At 35.7% G+C, this 19,560-nt stretch overlaps 2 protein-coding genes across 2 annotated transcripts in view; one reads left to right on the top strand and one right to left on the bottom strand.

Annotated features, from left to right (window-relative positions):
* The window catches only part of ensab (endosulfine alpha b), a 28,722-nt gene extending 27,032 nt beyond the window's left edge, over positions 1–1,690 (bottom strand). The window contains exon 1 of the mRNA NM_001256731.1: positions 1,635–1,690. The gene's annotated coding sequence lies outside the window, so the exon portion shown is untranslated. The remainder of the gene's footprint in view (positions 1–1,634) is intronic.
* On the top strand, positions 188–6,463 carry hormad1 (HORMA domain containing 1). The gene is given in 15 exon segments (NM_001002357.1): positions 188–315; positions 447–522; positions 692–836; positions 922–982; positions 1,646–1,682; positions 1,778–1,798; positions 1,894–1,920; positions 3,162–3,229; positions 3,929–4,080; positions 4,378–4,535; positions 4,631–4,720; positions 5,057–5,108; positions 5,191–5,255; positions 5,331–5,411; positions 6,001–6,463. Coding segments are annotated over 14 exon segments (1,071 nt in total). The 5' UTR covers positions 188–315; positions 447–489; the 3' UTR covers positions 6,082–6,463.
* Positions 6,464–19,560: the final 13,097 nt, after the last annotated feature.

Raw genomic sequence — 19,560 nt, 5'->3', positions numbered from 1 at the left:
GTAAGGGTTAATTACTTACACATATTCCCCAAGATTATTAAGAGGTCAAAGAAATTATTTATTTATATATATTAAAATTATATTTAGTTGTAATATTAGCATAAATGTATTTTTTACGTAACGTGATGTAGGAGTTTATGGCGGGAAACGAATGCAGTTGAACGCTGGATGGCGTACAAGAGTGGCAGTTAGGCAGTCGGTTGCAATGAGGTCTTCAGATTTGTTTTAAATCACCTTAAAGCTTATGTTTGTCTCTCTGTTACATTTAAACTCTCAGTCAAATTCATTGATAATCGTTATTGTCAATTTTATCAGGTAAGAGATTCCGTGTGTTAGGCTTATGTCAGTTACTATTTAATGACTTAACAAATCTGCCTCATTTAAGTTATTCAAATTCCAAAACCATTAACGTTAACAGAGATCTTAACGTTACATTATATTTACAGCTCATCATTTTTGGATTTTGACTGATCATCTGTCTCAATCATTATGACTTGTGAACAGAAATCGCGTCCTGTGCAGGTAACGTCAACGTTAAATATTAGTTTTCTTCTCAATCAGCTCATCGCTAAGTTGGTCGTAAGTTAACGTAGTTGTGTTTAACGTAGCGTGTCCAGACTTTAGCTAGCTTGTCCTTACGTTTAAATTCAACAAGATCTTACAAAATGAATATGTTTTTGTGTGCTTTAAGAGCTGTCAGATGCTACCAGACGTGGTGTCCAATGAACAGCAATCTCTGGTACTTGTGAAGAAACTTCTAGCCATTGCCATCTCCAGCATCACTTACCTCAGGGGTCTTTTCTCAGAAAAGGCCTATGGACGCAAATACGTTGGAGGTGAAGTGCTAACTTACATCAAGCGAAACAGGGGACAAAAATCCAGCAAATGTCATTGTTTGTGAGATTTTCTCTTTTTCCACAGAACTGAAAGTCTATATTCTGCGAGAAGATAGCTGTCCTGGTGCTCAGCAGATTGTCCACTGGTAAGAGTAACACCATGTTCACTCCATTTTCCCTTCATAAAACTTACATAAGTCCTACAGTGACTATAAATATATAGTTTTAAAGATATACTATAACTATAGCCATGAGAGCACAAAGGAAATGAATGTTTTCCCCAATTGATGAATGATAAAAACATTAATAGTCAACAGGATCCATTCTAGTTTAATGGAATAGTTCATTCAAAAAGTCAAATTTACTCACTATTTTTTACTCACCCTCAAGTGGTTTTAAATCTTTATGAGTTTGATTATTTTGTTGAACACTAAAGAAAATATTTTGAAGAAAGCTGAAAACCTGTAACCATTCCACTCCCATAGTAGGAAAAACAATTATAGTTACAGTGGTCAAGTCAGTGGTCACAGATTTCCAGATTTCTTCAAAACATCTTCTTTTATGTTTACAAAAAGAAAGTAAGTCAAAAAGGTTTGGAAGAAAGGTGGGTAAACAATGACAGACTTTTCAGTTTTATGCGAACTATCCTTTTTAAAGATTTTGAGCTTTTCAATTTTGTTAAATTGAATATATCTTCAGTTAGTGTGGACAATAATATCCTTTATGATGTAATATTCAGATATCCCAATTATAGTTCTTAGTGTGTAAAGGCTGTAAGCTACATAATGAGTATCTCACCTTCTCTTTAGGTTGCAGGGATGTTTTGATGCACTTCAAAGAAGATATGTAAGTCTGCATTTGAGGAATTTTCTGTATCTATTTATATCACTTTGGGCAACCTTTGACTCTTTTGACCTTTTGCATCTGCTTTGCTTTATCAGCTGCGCATGGTTCTTCTGTCAGTAAGTAACTAATGATTTAAAATGGAATAATCAGTATTAATTGTATCTGTGTCATATAGTATTTATTTTTCACAAGTTTCTTTTTGAAATTGTAGATTTACTGTGATCCAGACAATCCACAGGTAATCATATATAGTTTTATATCTTATATCTTAATTAGGTTTAATTCCTTACTTGTGTTATATTTAAAAGCACAGTTCACTTACAAAAAATAAATACAAATCTCAGCTTACTCACCTTCAGGCTATTATAGATGTCACTGACATTATTTAGTCAGTAGAACAGGGTCTTAAATTTCAAAAACAAAATTTTAGGCCTTAAAAAGTCTTAAATTCACATAAATATTGTGTTGTAGGTCTTAAATCATTTTAAACTGGTCTTAATTTTAAAAGACACTCTTCCAATCACCAAAAATCCATCTAAATATTTTTTTTATGTATAAATATTTCAGTTTTTTTATTGCAAAGAGATACAATTCACAACACCTGTTAGACATTTTTACAGCAAACTCCCCTAATTAAAGTCCCTAATCAGGAAAATAAAACTAAAAGCAATTACACAATTCTTCATGATAATAACAGCAGTATATGTGTTTACATGATCTTCCATTTACACAAAAAGCATTTGCAGAAGTAAGGGGGAGTAGACATAATATTTATGAATAGGCATGAAGAAACATAAGGTTTTATAACAGACACGCATTAGGATGAATAGGAGTTATACTCAATTAATTTGGGGAAAAAAAGCAAACAAATATATATTTTTGTAATTTTCTTCATAATAAATATACTTTTAACAATGCTAAACTTGACATTAAAATAAAGAAACATGTTGAAATAAAGTGTAGCAGTTAGACACATTAAGATATGAGATTAATAAATAACTACATTTGATTATTTTTATTCCAATTCTTGTGACTCAACCAGGCTATTACAAAAAATCCTTAGTGTTTAGTCCGGTATAAGTCTAAAATTTATTCATAATTGTCTCTGAAGGGTCTTAAAAATGTCTTAAATTTGACTTGAAGAAACCTGCAGAAACCCTGGAATAACTTTAAATGAGATTAAAAAAAAACATAGACAAAACAAAATGTGTATCTGTTGCTCCTGATGATATATTGCAGTATTATAAAGCTAAACAATAATGTGCCCGAATCAGCTAAAAATGTCAATGTTCTTCTAAAAAAAGAAGTCATTACATCTTGGATGACGGAGGGTGACTGAACAGCTACAGTAATTTAAATGTTTAGTTTAATTCTCCCCTTAAATTCTCTTTGAGAATATAATATTAATCAGTACATGGCAACCTTGTTTATTTGTTTCAGATTTTGAATGTTAATTTCCACTTCTTGCTTTTGTTGCAGAAAGTGACTGAATGTTACCAGTTTAAAATCAAGTACACAGAGAAAGGACCTCAGATGGACTTTGAGAGGTGACATGTCTGTCTGAGCTGGAGTCAAAACAAGTTGATGGATTGCAACTGTGAACTTGCTTTATCTTCAGACCAAAATATAGTACTTGCTTAGCATGCCCCAATAACACTTTCTAGACTTTTGACCCCACACATTAATGCTTTGGGTCTGAGAAAAGTCCATTACAAATACAATTCATTATTGTTTTTATTATACAGTACATAATGTGGCTTAATTCAACTTTTACCCTTTTTCACAGTTCACCATTTAGTGCTCAATCCTGTTCTGTATACACACTGTCCAGTAGTTTGAGTGACAACCTAATTCAGCCACCAAATTTACTCCTGAAAATGCAAGCGATGGCAATCACATTTTTAAATGTTTGTTAGGGTGTGCAGAACTCAGAACTGAACTGTACACCTATTTTGATGACACGTTTTAAAGCATATCAGAGAGGTTATTTTACTCTACATGCACAGAGGAAGAGATCAAATGTGTCGTTATTCATTAGTGTTGCCAGAACTATGATAAAGTTGCTGTATTATGACTTTTCTTTGTTATTATTTAGCATATTGTTACTTGTAATATTCAAAAATAGTGGCTGCTTAAATGCAAGTTGGCAGAACATTCTATTTATGTTATGCTTTGAGTTTTTACAGTGTCTGTATGCTGTTTGTATGAATGTTTCCTCTCACAAAAACAAAAATCTGTGTTTCTAGCAAAAATGGACAGAGCCTGACTAAAATGGCCTGCGACAACACCCAGAAATCCAGTATGCTGCTTGTGCGCAAACTATACATGCTGATGCAAAATCTCGGCCCCCTGCCTGACGACGTCTGCCTTAACATGAAACTCTTGTACTATGATGAGGGTAAATCTACAATATATAAAGTCTGTAGAAATAATGTTTATGAATTGTTTTTATATAAATTTTTGCAGACAGTGAACTTTTTTGTTTTGGATTATGTAAAAGCAATTTTTGTCTTCTTGTTGCATTGTAGTTTTATTATATATTTATTATAAATATGTGCTTTAATTTGTACATTTTAGGAATGTAGATCATATAATTTCATACATTTTCATTACAATTATTTATTTAAATAAAATATTTTGGTTCCTTTAATAGTGGATCTACAATATTTATTATCAATATATATTTGCGTTTCAGTGACCCCTCAGGAGTATCAGCCACCTGGCTTTAAGGAGGATGACAACGGGACGCTGATGTTTGAGAGAGAACCAGTAAACCTGACCATGGGAGAGGTGGTGACACCTTTTCACAGCATCAAAATGAACGTCACCACTGAGAAAAAGAGAATTGAACCTGTGAGTTAAAGACGTTTAGAAGATGCTTGCTTACAGACTAAAAAACAATACTGTTGTAAAGCAGTGATCAATAATAAATGTGTTTGTGTGAACAGTTTGAAGATGATGTGGAAGTATGTGTGAGTACAAAATGGTCTTTGAAAATATCAGAGGATGGGATGATGTCTGAGACTTCAGTTCAGCAGGTGAGCTTTCCTTAATAGTTAGCACATAAAGAGTTGAGACACAAAAGCCTCTAAATGCTGTCTGAAACTCCTGTCTGATATATTTTTTTCTCAGGTTCAATGTGTGCAGGTTTGGTTCTTTATTCTGTTGCAATGTTTTTTTTTCATTGCCTTAAAAATTAAAATGACTGAATGACAGACAGGAGTCTGAAAAAACTGCTTTGTTTAGAAGAACACTTTAGATGGCGTTTAGATTCTTTGGTACTTAAAATGTTCATGTTTCTTCATTTACTTTTCTGCTTTACTGTTATAAAATGCAAGTATTAATCTTAAATAGTAGCAATTGTTTTTTAACAGGAGTGTATGACAAAGGAGAATGTCATCACTGATGCTGGTATTGAATACTCAGGTGAATGTTTTATTCTGTTGAATAAGATTGATAATCAACTGCCGCTCCGGCAAACATGGCTCATTGTCTTTCACATTTACAGAAACTCAGGAAACTCAGGAGCAGCCTCACAGACACACCAAGGAGGATTTTTCAACAAATCCAAAGGTAGCACTGCACCACAAATGTGATGTATCAGTCTGCTCCAGAACTTGTGTTTAATTATATGAAGTTTGTTTTTAGATGGACAATCTGGTAAAGAAAACTGCTGATCTGAAGGTGGATGCCAGAAAGACCAGGAGTGGACGGATCTTTGAGCCTCAGGTAGGAAATACTTTATGATGTGCATACAATGGAGTGTATAATTAATAAAAACTATAAGCTTTTTTAGGTGATAAATATGACTCTAAAACCACCTACAGATGGCAGCATTTCTCTGAGTGAAAGATTTGTTCAAAACAATAACATATTAAACATATATTTACTAAGAAAGTGAAATGTTTTAATTTATGGATCATTGATTTATTTTAGTTTTTCTTTAGTTTTTTGGGAAGAAATATTATCACATCACACTATAACAATACAGCTGTTTGTTATGTGGATTTTTTTTCTTTTGGTGTCAGCTTACAAACTGTTAAAACAACATTTACTATTATTTTCATGGGCTTAAAATATCACACAGCCACTCCATGGCCTGTGTTTGTGTTGGCATTAAAACTTTTAGAGGTGTTTTTTTTTTTTTTTTTATAAAAGTCATCGATTGAATCAATGTTGTCAAATACAACATTTAGCTTTATTTAACACAACTCATTGTGAAGTAAACAGATAAGTAACAAAACAGGTTATTCAAGTGTTCTAGTTCTGATGAACTGTTGTTCACCACAGCTAAATGCACTTTCTCTCATCTCTGCAGATCTCTCAGCTAGAGTTCCCACTAAGCCAAGATCCCCAACCATCTGTCCCAAAGAGGCGCAAAGTCAGTGTACCCAAGTAACATTGTTAACATTGTGACTAGTGCACAAAAAATTCTTCTAGCACACTTACACTGCAACTTAGTAGCATGTGCCATTTGATATGTTTTGACTCGATTCGGTTGCAAAAATGCATTGTTATACAGGGTTTATGTTTTAAATGCATACAATAACATTAACAATAACAAGTATTTACTGTCTTTTTTGCAGTTAGGTATTTATTTTAGAGTTTTATCAGATAAGTTTGAATTGTCATATATTAATAAATGTTTGTAGCACTGCCAAATGTTAGTCTCTGCATTTACCATGTAGAGATTTAATACGTCCACTAGATGGCAGCATGCACATTGCCTTGGTTGATATTTAAACTGTTTATTCCAATAAAACAATACAATGTTTTCAGTAGAGAAGCAGACAGTTTCATGGCTGTGCTTAAACTTGAGTGATTTAATACGTAATACCTTTAGGGCATTCATGTGGAGGGTTTAGGCTCATTTGAGCTCAAAGTTGATTTGGCTTTGTTTCCAGGAGCTGATCTATAGTAAAGCAACATTACATTTTCCTCTAGACATTTATACAGTTACTTTGTCTTGCTTGCACCAAATTGAAAGACAGGCTAAAACAATCATAGATGGACATTGCAAATAGCTTGTTCTGTGGAAATTTGTAAATTCTAGAAAAGTAGTTAGCTGAATGGCAGTTCATTCTGCTGTAGCGACCCCTCATAAAAGCTGAAGGAGAGTGAGTGAATTGGCAGTATATGTCGAATAATTGCTTGCTATATTTGTACACATGCTACAAGCTAAACAAACTATGTCATTTGAGTTTTTTTATTTTACTTTTTTTAGTTTAAATAATACCAAGTTTACATAATAGCAAATCTTTTTTTTTTTTTTTTTTTTGTAAACATATTCTAGATCACAGTAACAATAATATGCACGCAGTAGTCCCTGTTTACAAAAGTGTTCACTTTATCTACTTCCAGAATATGTGTTGGCTTATCGCCCGAGTTTACTAAGAAGTTGGCTAGAGACAAAAGTGTCTTCTTCAACTTCCAGATCTGCAGTTTCAGGCTTGGCTGTGAAATCCTCTCGATTTGTCACTGATCAGAGAGCCCTTTGGCCTTTTGCATCAACACTAGATGTTTTGGTTTTGACATCAGAGTTTGGTTTGTTTAACATTTACTCCTAGTACACAGCGAGTGCTAGTAGTCATGTTTGTGCTTACACTCATGACGCAAATATATGGTAGTTTAGACCTGAAAGTACAAAAAAAAGAGACCTTCAAGGGAAGGGGGAGGGGAAGTGGAATCGTTCTGGAGTTCTGGACCAAGCAATCGAATCAAGTTAGCTGCTGTCAGGCTGTGTGTATCTATGTGTGGGGGGTGAAATCACCCCTCAGGGCTTCTGCAGGGGGGGGGGCTTCGGACATTTAGCAAGGGACTGTGATCCCCTGACCTTGCCAGAAGGCTTAAAAATGTTTTGCTACTGATTAGCAATTCTTCTGCTTAGCCGCTTGGCGAAACTTTTGGTTCAATTTAAGAGCAATAGAAATGCTTAGTGGTGTTTAGTATTTTGATATAAATAATGAAGATATTTTATTTGATTCAAATAAACAGACAGCATAATTGTTCATTGAAAGTGGCAGATGTGTATATTTGTGCATTTGCATTCTGTAATCTAAAGTTTTAAATAGTTTTTTAAAAAGCTGGCCACATTTTACTGTTGCTTATGTGCAGTCAAGCATATATCGTCGAACAATTCAGAGAAATCAAGGATACACTTATGCCGCATCTTTCTCACTGATCAAAACAAAAACAGCGATAGTAGAATTTATACCATCCACCTTACTGTATTGATTAGTATCCAAAACGTGACATAAAATATGTCAAAACCAAGCTTGGCATCTCTCAACATGACAGAGTGTTTTACACGCGTGTGCCTTCTGAAATAGCAGAACCATACACTTGACCTTGGGCTGGATGTATGTGCCTGTGAGCTGCGGACCATCACTCCTGTCAATGGAGTGTGTGTCTGACCTTGGGCTGTAGTTACAGACTTGGCACTGACTAATTTCACTGCTGGACTTCATATCGACAACGCTATCGCTAATATGTTGGATGATAAATAACTATTGACTGTGAAGTGAATGGAGCTCCTGGACAGGACAGAGTGGCTCGCTAACGTGGACCTGGAATTGAATACTGAAACTGCCCACCCATAGATCCAAGACCAGTGCTATTTGTCTTAGATTAGACTAGAACCAGCATTTGAAATACAAAACTTGTAAACTTCACTTTCATGTTTTGTTGTTTGTTTTTTCTGGTGAAATATTAATTATGTGGGATTTGCTCTGTATCATCAGTGACTTGGCTTGTTTTCTTAAGTAGTAATTTGTACATAATTTAATAATAACTATTTATCACAAAGGAATATGTGATTTTCATAACAATATATACATAGTTTATACATGTTTGATAATTCCTAAAATACACTGTCAAAAAAAAAAAAGCCACACACTCTAATATTTTATTGGACTGCCCTTTGCTTCGATTTTGGCACACATTTGCCATTGCATCATTTGGGTAGGCTTCTGCAACATCACAACATTTTTTCCTGTCCGGAGTTACATTAATTTTTCACCAAGATCTTGAATGGATGAAGGGGGTGTTAGACTGCTGCACAAAGTCTATTCCAGCACATCCCAAAGATTCTCAATAGGGTTAAAGTATGGACTCTGTTGTGGCCAATCTATCAGTCAGTCTCATTCCTCCCTGAATTTCAGCTCTTTTCGGAATATCCCCTTGCCATCAGGGAAGATAAATCCATTGATGAAGATAACCTTGTCCTTTAGTATATCCAGGTAGTCAGCTGACCTCTTTCATCGGGCACATAACATTGCTGAACCTAGACCTGACCAACAGCAGCATCCCCAAATCACAGGACTGCCCCACAGGCTTGTATTTTTGGCACTAGTCATGATGGGTGCAACACTTCATCTTCCTCCCTTCCTACCTTGATGTGCCCATCACTCTGGAACCGGGACTATCTGGACTCATCAGACCACATGACATTCTTCCTCTTCTCCAAAGTCCAATCTTTATGCTCCTAGCAAATTGAAGCCTTTGCATTTGTTTTTAATAAATGCTTTTCTTCAGGCTTCACAGCTGTTTAGTCCCACCAATCCTTTGAGTTTCCTTAACACTGTTAAACAAAGTCATAAGATTTTCTGTTATTTTTTTACAATTTGATTTCAGTATCAGTGTCAATCTTGAACGTAAAAGTAGGTGACTCTTACCTATTTGCCTAGTTATAAAACGTTAATGAATTTATTATGTTGAAAGTAAAGAAGATATCTCGAAGAATATCCATAGTAGGAAAACTAAATACTATGGAAATCAATGGTTACAGGTTTCTAGCTTCTTTTGTGTTTAACTGAAGAAACTCATAGGTCAAGGTTTGAACCAAGTAAAGGGTGAGTAATGAGTAGTGTATATGAATTAAAAATCTTATTTACAGAGCCTCATAAGATTTTATATCTAAATGACCTTTTTAGAAGATCATAGGACCCTGTATGGAAAAAACAAAAACTGAAAAAATGTTATAAATTCTTTTTATTTTTTTAAGTAAGGGAGTCATACAGTTGTGTAATGACATGAGGGTGAATACATTTTTCTCTTTGTATTTAAACATAACCCATGTGGTTATGTAAAACTTTAGCTCTTAAATGTACACTGTGCCCAAAAATGCTAATTCAGAAATTCATCTGACCACTTTGAGAACAAAACAAATCCAGTGAGAAACCACTCTTCACAAAATGCAGGCGAGCCAAAAAGCAGAGCCAAGAATTGAAGTAAAAAAAAATTCCAGGCACCTTGTCTGACAAATCTCATGAATCCCGAATCACGAATCAAGACACCGCTCGTATTAGGATGCAGCGTGCACGTCTGCTCCATAAAGTTTTGAAGTGTGCTGCCAAGTTCACTGCAGGCTTTCACTCTCACAACATATGCAGAGCGCTGGAGGCAGAGAAAACTTTCCCTCCATCACTCCTCTCTCCCACATGCCCAGCCCCACCGCGGCTGACTTCTGCCCCGGTAGCCGCTGTGCTTCTCCGAGTGGATGGGTTTTCATCTCGCTGGGATGCGAGGGCAGCCACTCCGCTCCCCCTCACACTCCGTCCCCGCGGAGCACACATTTACATTTGTACCGCTGCACAGAGCTCAGTACTCCAGGCGAACAGCCAAATCCATGCAGCACTGATAGAAACACAAAAACAGCTTGAGCGACTTCAGTCAAGTCTCTAGAGATCGGGACCCCTCAGATTGAGATGACGGAAGTCTGAGCTGTAAAAAAAAAAAGATCTTGTTTTGCATTATCAGTGAACTACAGTATGTGTTGAAAATGTGTGGGATGAGCTATTGTAGTTTAAAATTTTTTGCTTTAAAGGTTTAGTTCACCCCAAAAATGTAAATTGGAAATGGAAATATTTTTCAAACTCCAAATATTCCAAACTCACTAGATATTTGTTCATGTTCAATAGTTATCTTTAATGAAATCCATTTTAACCTTACTTAAAGTCTGTTCAATCAAAACATTCATGAGATAAAGAACCCATATCAATTGAGTGGTTTAACCTAAGTTTGCTCATATACATGATCATTTAATTTTAATACTTGACCAAAGGTAATTGTCTACAAAATTGCTTTTTTGTAAGCATATTTAAACCATTGTGTAATTAAATGTCAGAAATGCAATGCTTGCATTTTAAAGTATAATCTAGAATTTTCTTAAATAATATACCGTTCTCATCCTCTTGCATTGGAGTCCAAAATCAGCTCTTCATTATCTGGGAAACAAAGGATGCATTTGGAGGGTGTATTGAAGGAGCCTTTGAACGAAGACAGTTTTGTTGTGCTACAGTGATGCAATCAGCCTTTGAATGTGGCCATCGAAAGAGATGCAGCGTCTGAATTGAGACAGAGCTTTTGTTTAAATGTGAATAGATACTAAAATAATTCTGATCACTATTTAAAGCACTCGTTTCTCTTCTGAGAAGGCTTGGATTTAATTACTTTATTTATATGAATTCATTTTTGATCTCTTTATGAACTTTTTGATTTTGGGGTGAATCAACTTTCGGTGGGGGGTGACATGGGGGCCCAGTGGTTGGTAGGGCTGCATGATATTGGAAAAATCTGACATTGTGAAATTTTTTATTCTGCGATATAAGTACAATTTCACTAGATGAGTTAAATAACTATTTGAAAAGACGTTATACTTTTTGATTGGCTGAGATGTGAAATGCATAAAATATGATAAACAATCTACAAACAGATAAATCCAACAAGGAAAAAAATACAAATTGAATAAACAGCATTTTATTGTTTACTCAATGAGCTGAACTGCATTCAGGTGTTAAATAATCAAAAAAAATAATATAAGGCAGCATTGTGGCGCAGTGGGTAGCCATGTCGCCTCACAGCAAGAAGGTTGCTGGTTCGAGTCCCGGCTGGATCAGTTGGCATTTCTGTGTGGAGTTTGCATGTTCTTCCCTTGTTGGCGTTGGTTTCCTATGGGTGCTCAGGTTTCCCCCACAAGTCCAAAGACATGCGCTATAGTTCAATTAAGTAAACTAAATTGGCCGTAGTGTATGTGTGTGTATGGATGTTTCCCAATACTGAGTTGCGGCTGGAAAGGCATCTGCTGTTTAAAACATGCTGGATAAGTTGGCGGTCCATTCCGCTGAGGTGACCCCTGATGAATAAAGGGACTAAGCCGAAGGAAAATGAATGAATGAACATTCAGTGAGGTTAGAGAAATCTATGAGATTTCATTAAAATATCTTAATTCCTGTTTCTAAGTTGAACAAAACTCTTGGAATGACATGGATTTTGATTTTGGGGGCGAACTTACCTTTAAAGCTGTGTTTTGGATATAAGCCTGAGTAAAGAACTAATATACCATCATGAAAAAGAACTTTATTTTTAGTGACTTAGTCTATATACAGTTGAAGTCAGAATTATTAGCCCCCTTTAAATTTTAGTTTTTTTAATATTTCCCAATTGATGTTTAACAAAGCAAGGAAATTTTCATAGTTTATCTGATAATATTTTTTTTTTGTCTGGAAAGTGTCTTATCTGTTTTATTTTAGCTAGAATAAAAGCATTTTTAAATTTTTTAAAGCCATTTAAGGTCAAAATTATTAGCCCCTTTAAGCTATTTTTTTCCGATAGTCTACAGAACAAACCATCATTATAAAATAACTTGCCTAGTTAACCTAATTAACCTATTTAAGCCTTTAAATGTCACTTTAAGCTGTATAGAAGTGATTTTTTTTAAATATCTAGTAAAATATTATTTACTGTCATCATGGCAAAGATAAAATAAATCCATTAATAGAAATGAGATATTAAAACTATTATGTTCAGAAATGTGTTGAAAAACATCTCTGTTAAACAGAAATTGGGGAAAAAAATAGGGGGGCTAATAATTCTGACTTTAACTGTTTAACACCATCTAAACCCAACTATATTTTTCCTCAAGAAGTAACGCCATTCAGTAAATCTCCTTAAACTCACACAAGGGTTTTGCTGGCGAGAACAGAGGTAAAAAGAAAGATGTAACCGACATCTCAATCATTTGAGTAATTTTTCTGAGCAGTGGCCATAAGCAAGGAAAGGGCCTTTGTCCTGGCCCGTCTTTCATTTCCAGCACTGCAGGAATTGTGATGGCTGTGCCTCGGGGCAACAGAGGCACCTTAAGGAGCCCCACCTTTAAATCCAGTGCCGGTGACTCCAACCGTGACCCCTAGCTGGAGGGATCCCTCAGGCCAGATTTAAACGAGCTCCCGCAGGTCCTCCTCCGTGCCTCGCTCTCCTTCACAAGCTCTTGCTGAACCGTTGCAGCCTGAGCTTTTCTGGCCATTCCGATTTGTATAACAGTCAAAGCAATAGATGGACTAAACTGCCTCATATTAGGGAAATGGCGTGTGGCTGTTCGCATATGCAGAGAGACGGAGAAATCAAATGTGACATTTTCCATGCTGGGAAAACTGAATTCCGTGCGGGCCACGGTTCAGCGCATGGCAATTCTGGAGGGATTGTGAATAATACAGGCAAAGTGTCATGATGGCTCTCTATTGTTCTTGAAAGCATCCCTCTTGGTCCAAAAGGGAACTGTAGTTTTTTTCTTTCTTCGCATTTGTGACAAAATAGATCCACCTGTCTTTTTACTATTGTTTCAGGCTTCTTCCTTTTCTTTTTCTTTGCCTCTCACTATCATTACCACTATTATGGAGGCCATGAGAGACGCGAGGCAAAAGAGGCATACAATATCAGGTATTGATCCACACCCATCACCACACAGAGAAAAAAAAAAACGTGGGTTCAGGGGCTGCACAATTCAGACTGGACAGTGCGATCGATAGGATGCTCTATCAGCCGTTGCCATGGCAACTCGCAGAGCAAGGACAGAGCCCCGGCGTTTATTTACACCTGTCTTCTACACCCTGCCACCTTGTGCAAGTCTCTACCATGCAGCTTGTGCTGATTTAAGTGCCACTCAGAAAGGCTAAATATTCCACATGGATGTCTTTTAATTGGTGATGCAATTTGCGATTGCTTCCCCAAAATGCACAATATAGGATTTTGAAGGTGTACACAGTATCTCAATGGCCGCTATTTGCCTGTGTTCTTTGCACAAGTGTACGGCTCTTTACTTTGCGTTGACCCCAATTTGCAGGTCAAGTAAACATGCTCAATGCTGCAGCCGTTGACTCGACGAGGTCATAAAAGAGAGACAGAGCTAAGGCTTTTTTCAATGAGCGCATGAGTGAGCAAAACACTGCAACAAAGAGCGGATCAGCAGACAACTTAACTCTAGAAAGCGGCCAACTTAACACAAGAATCCTCTTAGACATAATCTATGTGAATATGGATTGCGTTCAACGCATCAAATAGCTGAACAAGATGTTGGAGAATATAGGCAAAGAAAAATTGTGCAATTAAGTTGATGAGTTGGTCCACCCGGAATTCCGCAGATTTTTATCCCATCATTGAGTCTATTTATTTACTTGTGTAAATGTGCAATTAATATTTATAAATAAATAAATACATTTCAGTAGTATTATTGACTCATATGAAAATGTTTATATGATTTATTTACATTACAGTTTGTAAAGTAATATTTTTTTTCTTTTAGTAGATATATTACATGAGATATTTGCTTTGTTTACCAAATTAGTATATCTAATTGGATTGGCATTGAAAACATTAAATAAAAGTTAAAAATGTGGTATTTTTTAATTTATATATTAAGTTTTTAGGTATAATACTCCCAAAATCATTCCGCATAAATCTGCAGATTTTTTTACGAAATTCTGCGCAAAAATTGCAAAAAAAAAAAATGTCTGCACTTTCTGTATGGCCCTATTGATGAGTATGAAGTACAATTAACATATACAAACACTTTTGGTTTGGGTTAGCCATATAAAAGAGGTTTGGGTTTACCTTTCAGATGAATTCTTAAATAACATTTCTTTTTAAACACTCTTAAAAGTACACACTTTTAAAAGTAGAGGTTATTTATTTTTATTTAATTTTTTAATGTTCAAAAACATTTTTGGGGAATCAAATATCATACTTCAATACCATTGCTGTTAAAATCACATTTTGAACCTTTGTTTATTTTATGAGTGCAAAGAAACATTCTGTGGATTTGAAAGGTTCCATGGATGTTCAAGGTTTTTCCCAGAACTATTTCTGCTGATAAAGAACCTTTATTCTTATGCAGTTGTTAAAAGATCTTCATGGAACCATTGATGTCTATATCAGCTTATTAAGTCGTGACGTATCAGTGACGTATGGAATACTATTTCCGTGTCAGTTGCTACTCATTTAAATTGAGAGAATAATAAATTATAACCACTTTTTATTCATAGACAGTTGAAGTCGGAATTATTTGCCCCCCTTTGATGTTTTTTTCTTTTTTAAATATTTCCCAAATGATTTTTAACAGAGCAAGGAATTTTTTACAGTATGTCTGACAATATTTTTTCTTCTGAAGAAATTCTGATTTGTTTTTATTTCGGCTAAATTAAAAGCATTTTAAAAAGCCTTTTTTTTTTTGATAGTCTACAGAACAAACCATTGTTACACAATAGCTGTCACTTTAAGCTGTATAGAAGTGTCTTGAAAAATATCTAGTAAAATATTATTTACTGTCATCACGACACAGATATAATAAACAGGGGGGCTAATAATTCAGGGGGGCTAATAATTCTGATTTCAACTGTGTATAGAGTTTGTATGTTCTCTCCATGTTCATTTGGGTTTCCTCCGGGTGCTTCGGCTTTCCCCACAGTCCAAAGACATGTGCTATAGGTGAGTTGAGTAAGCTAAATTGACCGTTGTGTATGTATGTGAATGCAAGAATGTATGGGTGTTTCCCAGTGTTGGGTTGCAGCTGGAAGGGCATCCGCTGCGTAAAACATATGCTGGATAAGTTGGTGGTTCATTCTGCTGTGGTGACCCCTAATTAATTAATAGGGGCTAAGCTGAAAAGAAAATGAATTAATTAATCACTGACTGGTCATCTGATAATAGGCATGTTTATATATATATTGCGATCATGATTTTTTAAATAATTACATTGTTTTGTAAACGTTTATTATTACCATTTGATGAGTCTCCCCATGGCGACGCAGTGGCGCAGTGGGTAGTGCTGTCACCTCACAGCAAGAAGGTCCCTGGTTCAAGCCTCGGCTGGGTCAGTTGGCGTTTGTGTGTGGAATTTGTCTGTTCTCCCTGCGTTCGCGTGGGTTTACTCTGGGTGCTCCCGTTTCCCCCAGAGTCCAAAGACATGCAGTACAGGTGAATTGTGTTGGCTAAATTGTCCATAGTGTATGAGTGTGTATGGATGTTTCCCACAGATGGGTTACAGCTGGAAGGGAAAGGCATCTGAAGGGCATCTGCTGCGTAAAAACATGCTGGACTAGTTGGCGGTTCATTCCACTGTGGTGACACCGGATTAATAAAGGAACTAAACCGAAAAGAAAATGAATGAATGAGTCTCCCCATACAGTTTGATATAGGTGTGACGTCACTCTTAACAAACTCATATAACCTTGAGAAATGATGATGCTTTGTAAAACAATCCCAAAAGTTGTTACAATATAGATGTATTAATATTTTAACAGTTTTGATAAGCCAATAAAAAGTATTTCTAAAACATTATTGAAAAGCCTATTAATATGGCTTTGATATGATATAGGAAATAATAAATAAATGCCTATGCTTTGATTCTGCACTATTTTGGCTATGACGAAAAAGACAAATACATATTTTAAAATACAACATTTAAACATTATAGTCTACAATAAGAACAAAACAACATTTCTAAGGTCTTGTTAAGTTAACTTTAAATATTGGAAAGTGGCAAAGGCAATTTAAATGTAAAAATTGGGAAAATGAACATGCACAATTAAATATCCAATATCAGTTACAGTGTTCAAATAATCTATATTAAACAATCACCGACACACTGAAAAAAACATCCCTGCAAAATCTGTTTTCACTTAGAAAATGCTTGCAAATATACAAATAAACAAAAAAACTGCAACAATTTTAAATAAATAAAAACAACTGGATTAAAATTTTCTTGTAATGTTTAGCTTCATTATCATATTGTGTTTCCCTCATTAGACAAATAGAGTCAGTACATTAAGCTTTCCTTTGTGTGTTTTGAGCTTTGATAGAACTGTACTGGAACGCACAGATCTTTCTCCCCTGCTGTGTGTTTTGTGTGTGTGTTTTAAGTGTGTAAGCATTAGCAAGGCCGTTGTGAACTCCCTATCGCAGCTTTAGGAATTGAGGTGAGCCCCATAACCTCACACTCATGCACAGCTCTGACTGTCCGTGCTCTCCCTACCCCCTTCAATCAATGCTAGTTTCATGTGGCCTCTCAGCCCTGCAGTGACGTGTGCGCGAGTGACCTATTGATTTATTGACTGTCTAGCTCAAACCCGGCCCATGGTACTGGACAGCCTCGAGCTCTGGATCATTGGAACCGCGGTTGCTTTGGTACTTTAGCCAAAGATTTAGCCGCAATGCTAAATGACACAGGTTCGCCGTCAGGTGATCAAGCAAAAATGACAGAAGAGGGGGGAAATCAGCCGCTCAACCAAAGTCAGCCATTGCTAATTGTCTCTCTGTGGGGTCTGTGTTTGCCAGACCCGCTTCTCTTTTTTCCCCAATTGCTCTCATCCATACCAAGCTATTAAGCTCTTTTTTTCCCTCTCACATGTACCCACACACACTAGGACACCCCCTGAGGAGGCAGGAGAGTGGCGAGTGTCCAGCTGTCCTCCACCCCACCCTGTTCCCTGCCTTTTCACTGGTCAGTGGAGGCAGATTGAGGGGGCCTAAGGGTGTGTGTGTGTGTGTGTGTGTGTTTAGGGAGGTGCCATTAGCACAGAACTAGTAGCAGCTGGCCTGAAAGAAGGGATTGAGTGTCACTGACCTGGCCATAGTGTCCAGCTGAGGGTCAGTGCTTTGCCCTCCTTCGGGCACGTGCTGACCAACCATCTGTGTGTGTGTGTGTGTGTGTGTGTGTGTGTGTGTGTGTGTGTACAGAGCGGCCTTTTCTTTTTGAATGGAGTGACAGTTGCCTAATCTCAGCATTTTTTGTGAGCAGCTGGCTTTTGCATAATGTCCATGAAGAATTGCAAGAGACTTCTTTTAGAGGGACACATTAAGGTTTTGTGTACATTAAGAATGATATGTATATTAGCATTAAGATGAACAGACGTTAACATTCTTTGTATTGTAATGCAGTACTGTAGTTTTTGCATCTGCTGCTTTGATTGCTTGTCAAGATCCTGATTGGCTTTCAGTCTTTTTGTCATTGATCAGATTGACAAAAAAGAGAAATTTTTATAGTCTACAACTGATTCATTAAATATAATTTGAATTATTATTACCTAGAGATTTTTAGAGGGCATAAATATATGTGAAATAAAAAAAACCTATCATAAATATTATGTATAAACTTTCCCAATGTTCACTGATGTAATTTTTTACCAGCATTTTTCTTCGATTTTTCTTTAAAAAAATTTTTTTGCTCTAACACTTTAATTTCCATTATTTAAGTAGCATGACTGCTCTTTTTCATTATTATTATTTTTTTTATTAATATTAATATTATTGCTCTCTTGGATGAACCAATGATTACATTGACTTTTACATTAATATTTTTGGTACAGTGTCAGATTAAAAACCTATACCACAGGTGTGTCTGAGTATTACCACAGTGCTCAACTTAATTGAGTACAGCCCATTTTGAAAATTAATATTTTTATCTATTTCTCATTTTGGTGCATTTAAACAAAACAAATTTATTAAACAGATATATATATATATATATATATATATATATATATATATATATATATATATATATATATATATTTTTTTTTTTTTTTTTTTTTTTTTTTTTTTTTTTTGTCACAAAACATCTTTAAAAATTGAAATATAATACAATTAAATTCAAGCAAAATATTGCAAAAAATATATTTTATAAATTTAAATGTTCATTTCATTTTCTTGTCGGCTTAGTCCCTTTATTAATCCGGGGTTGCCACAGCGGAATGAACCACCAACTTATCCAGCAAGTTTTTATGCAGCAGGTGCCCTTCCAGCCGCAACCCATCTCTGGGAAACATCCACACACACTTATACACTACAGACAATAAAGCCTACCCAATTCACCTGTACTGCACTGTACTGTATTCACCTGTCTTTGGACTTGATTTTCCTCTTTTTTAATTTGTATTTAAAATTTTTAGAACATAAATTTGGATGTACTAGTTTTTGGACCGTTATTCGTAAGTTATTTTGTTAGATAAGCTCCAGATTTGGCGTCAGTACTGACTAATTGAATGTATATGCACAAATATAGCTTCCTATTAAAAATATTAATTTAAAAGAAAGATTTGTGAGGGGTGTACACATGCTGAGCACTGTACAAACCACACTCTTACACTCATGTCAATATTATCACACAATCATAATTATATCATTTAATTTGAGTTGGCCTGCAGTGCTCAAATAATAAAAAAAACAGGTGCTTGCCTCATGGGCTAAACCTGAGAAAATGATGCAAAAACAGTAAATATTCATGAAATTTTGAGTTGAGCCTTACCAGCAAAAAGAGAATGTGTGTTATTTTATTCATTCATTCATTCTTTTTTTTTTCGGCTTAGTCCTTTTATTAATCTGGGGTCGCCACAGAAGAATGAACCGTCAACTTATCCAGCATATTTTTTTTTTGAGCAGATGCCCTTTCAGCTGCAACCCATCACTGGGAAACATCCATATACACTCATACACACATACAGTACGGAAAATTTAGTCTTCCCAATTCACCTGTACCACATGTCTCTGGATTTGTGGGGAAATTTGAGCACCCGGAGAAAACCCATGTGAACATACAAACTCCACACAG

Source organism: Danio rerio, chromosome 16 (assembly GCF_049306965.1).
Source record: "Danio rerio strain Tuebingen ecotype United States chromosome 16, GRCz12tu, whole genome shotgun sequence".
Lineage (NCBI taxonomy): Eukaryota > Metazoa > Chordata > Actinopteri > Cypriniformes > Danionidae > Danio > Danio rerio.
Note: the sequence above shows the minus strand (reverse complement) of the source record. Positions and strands in the feature narration are given on the sequence as shown.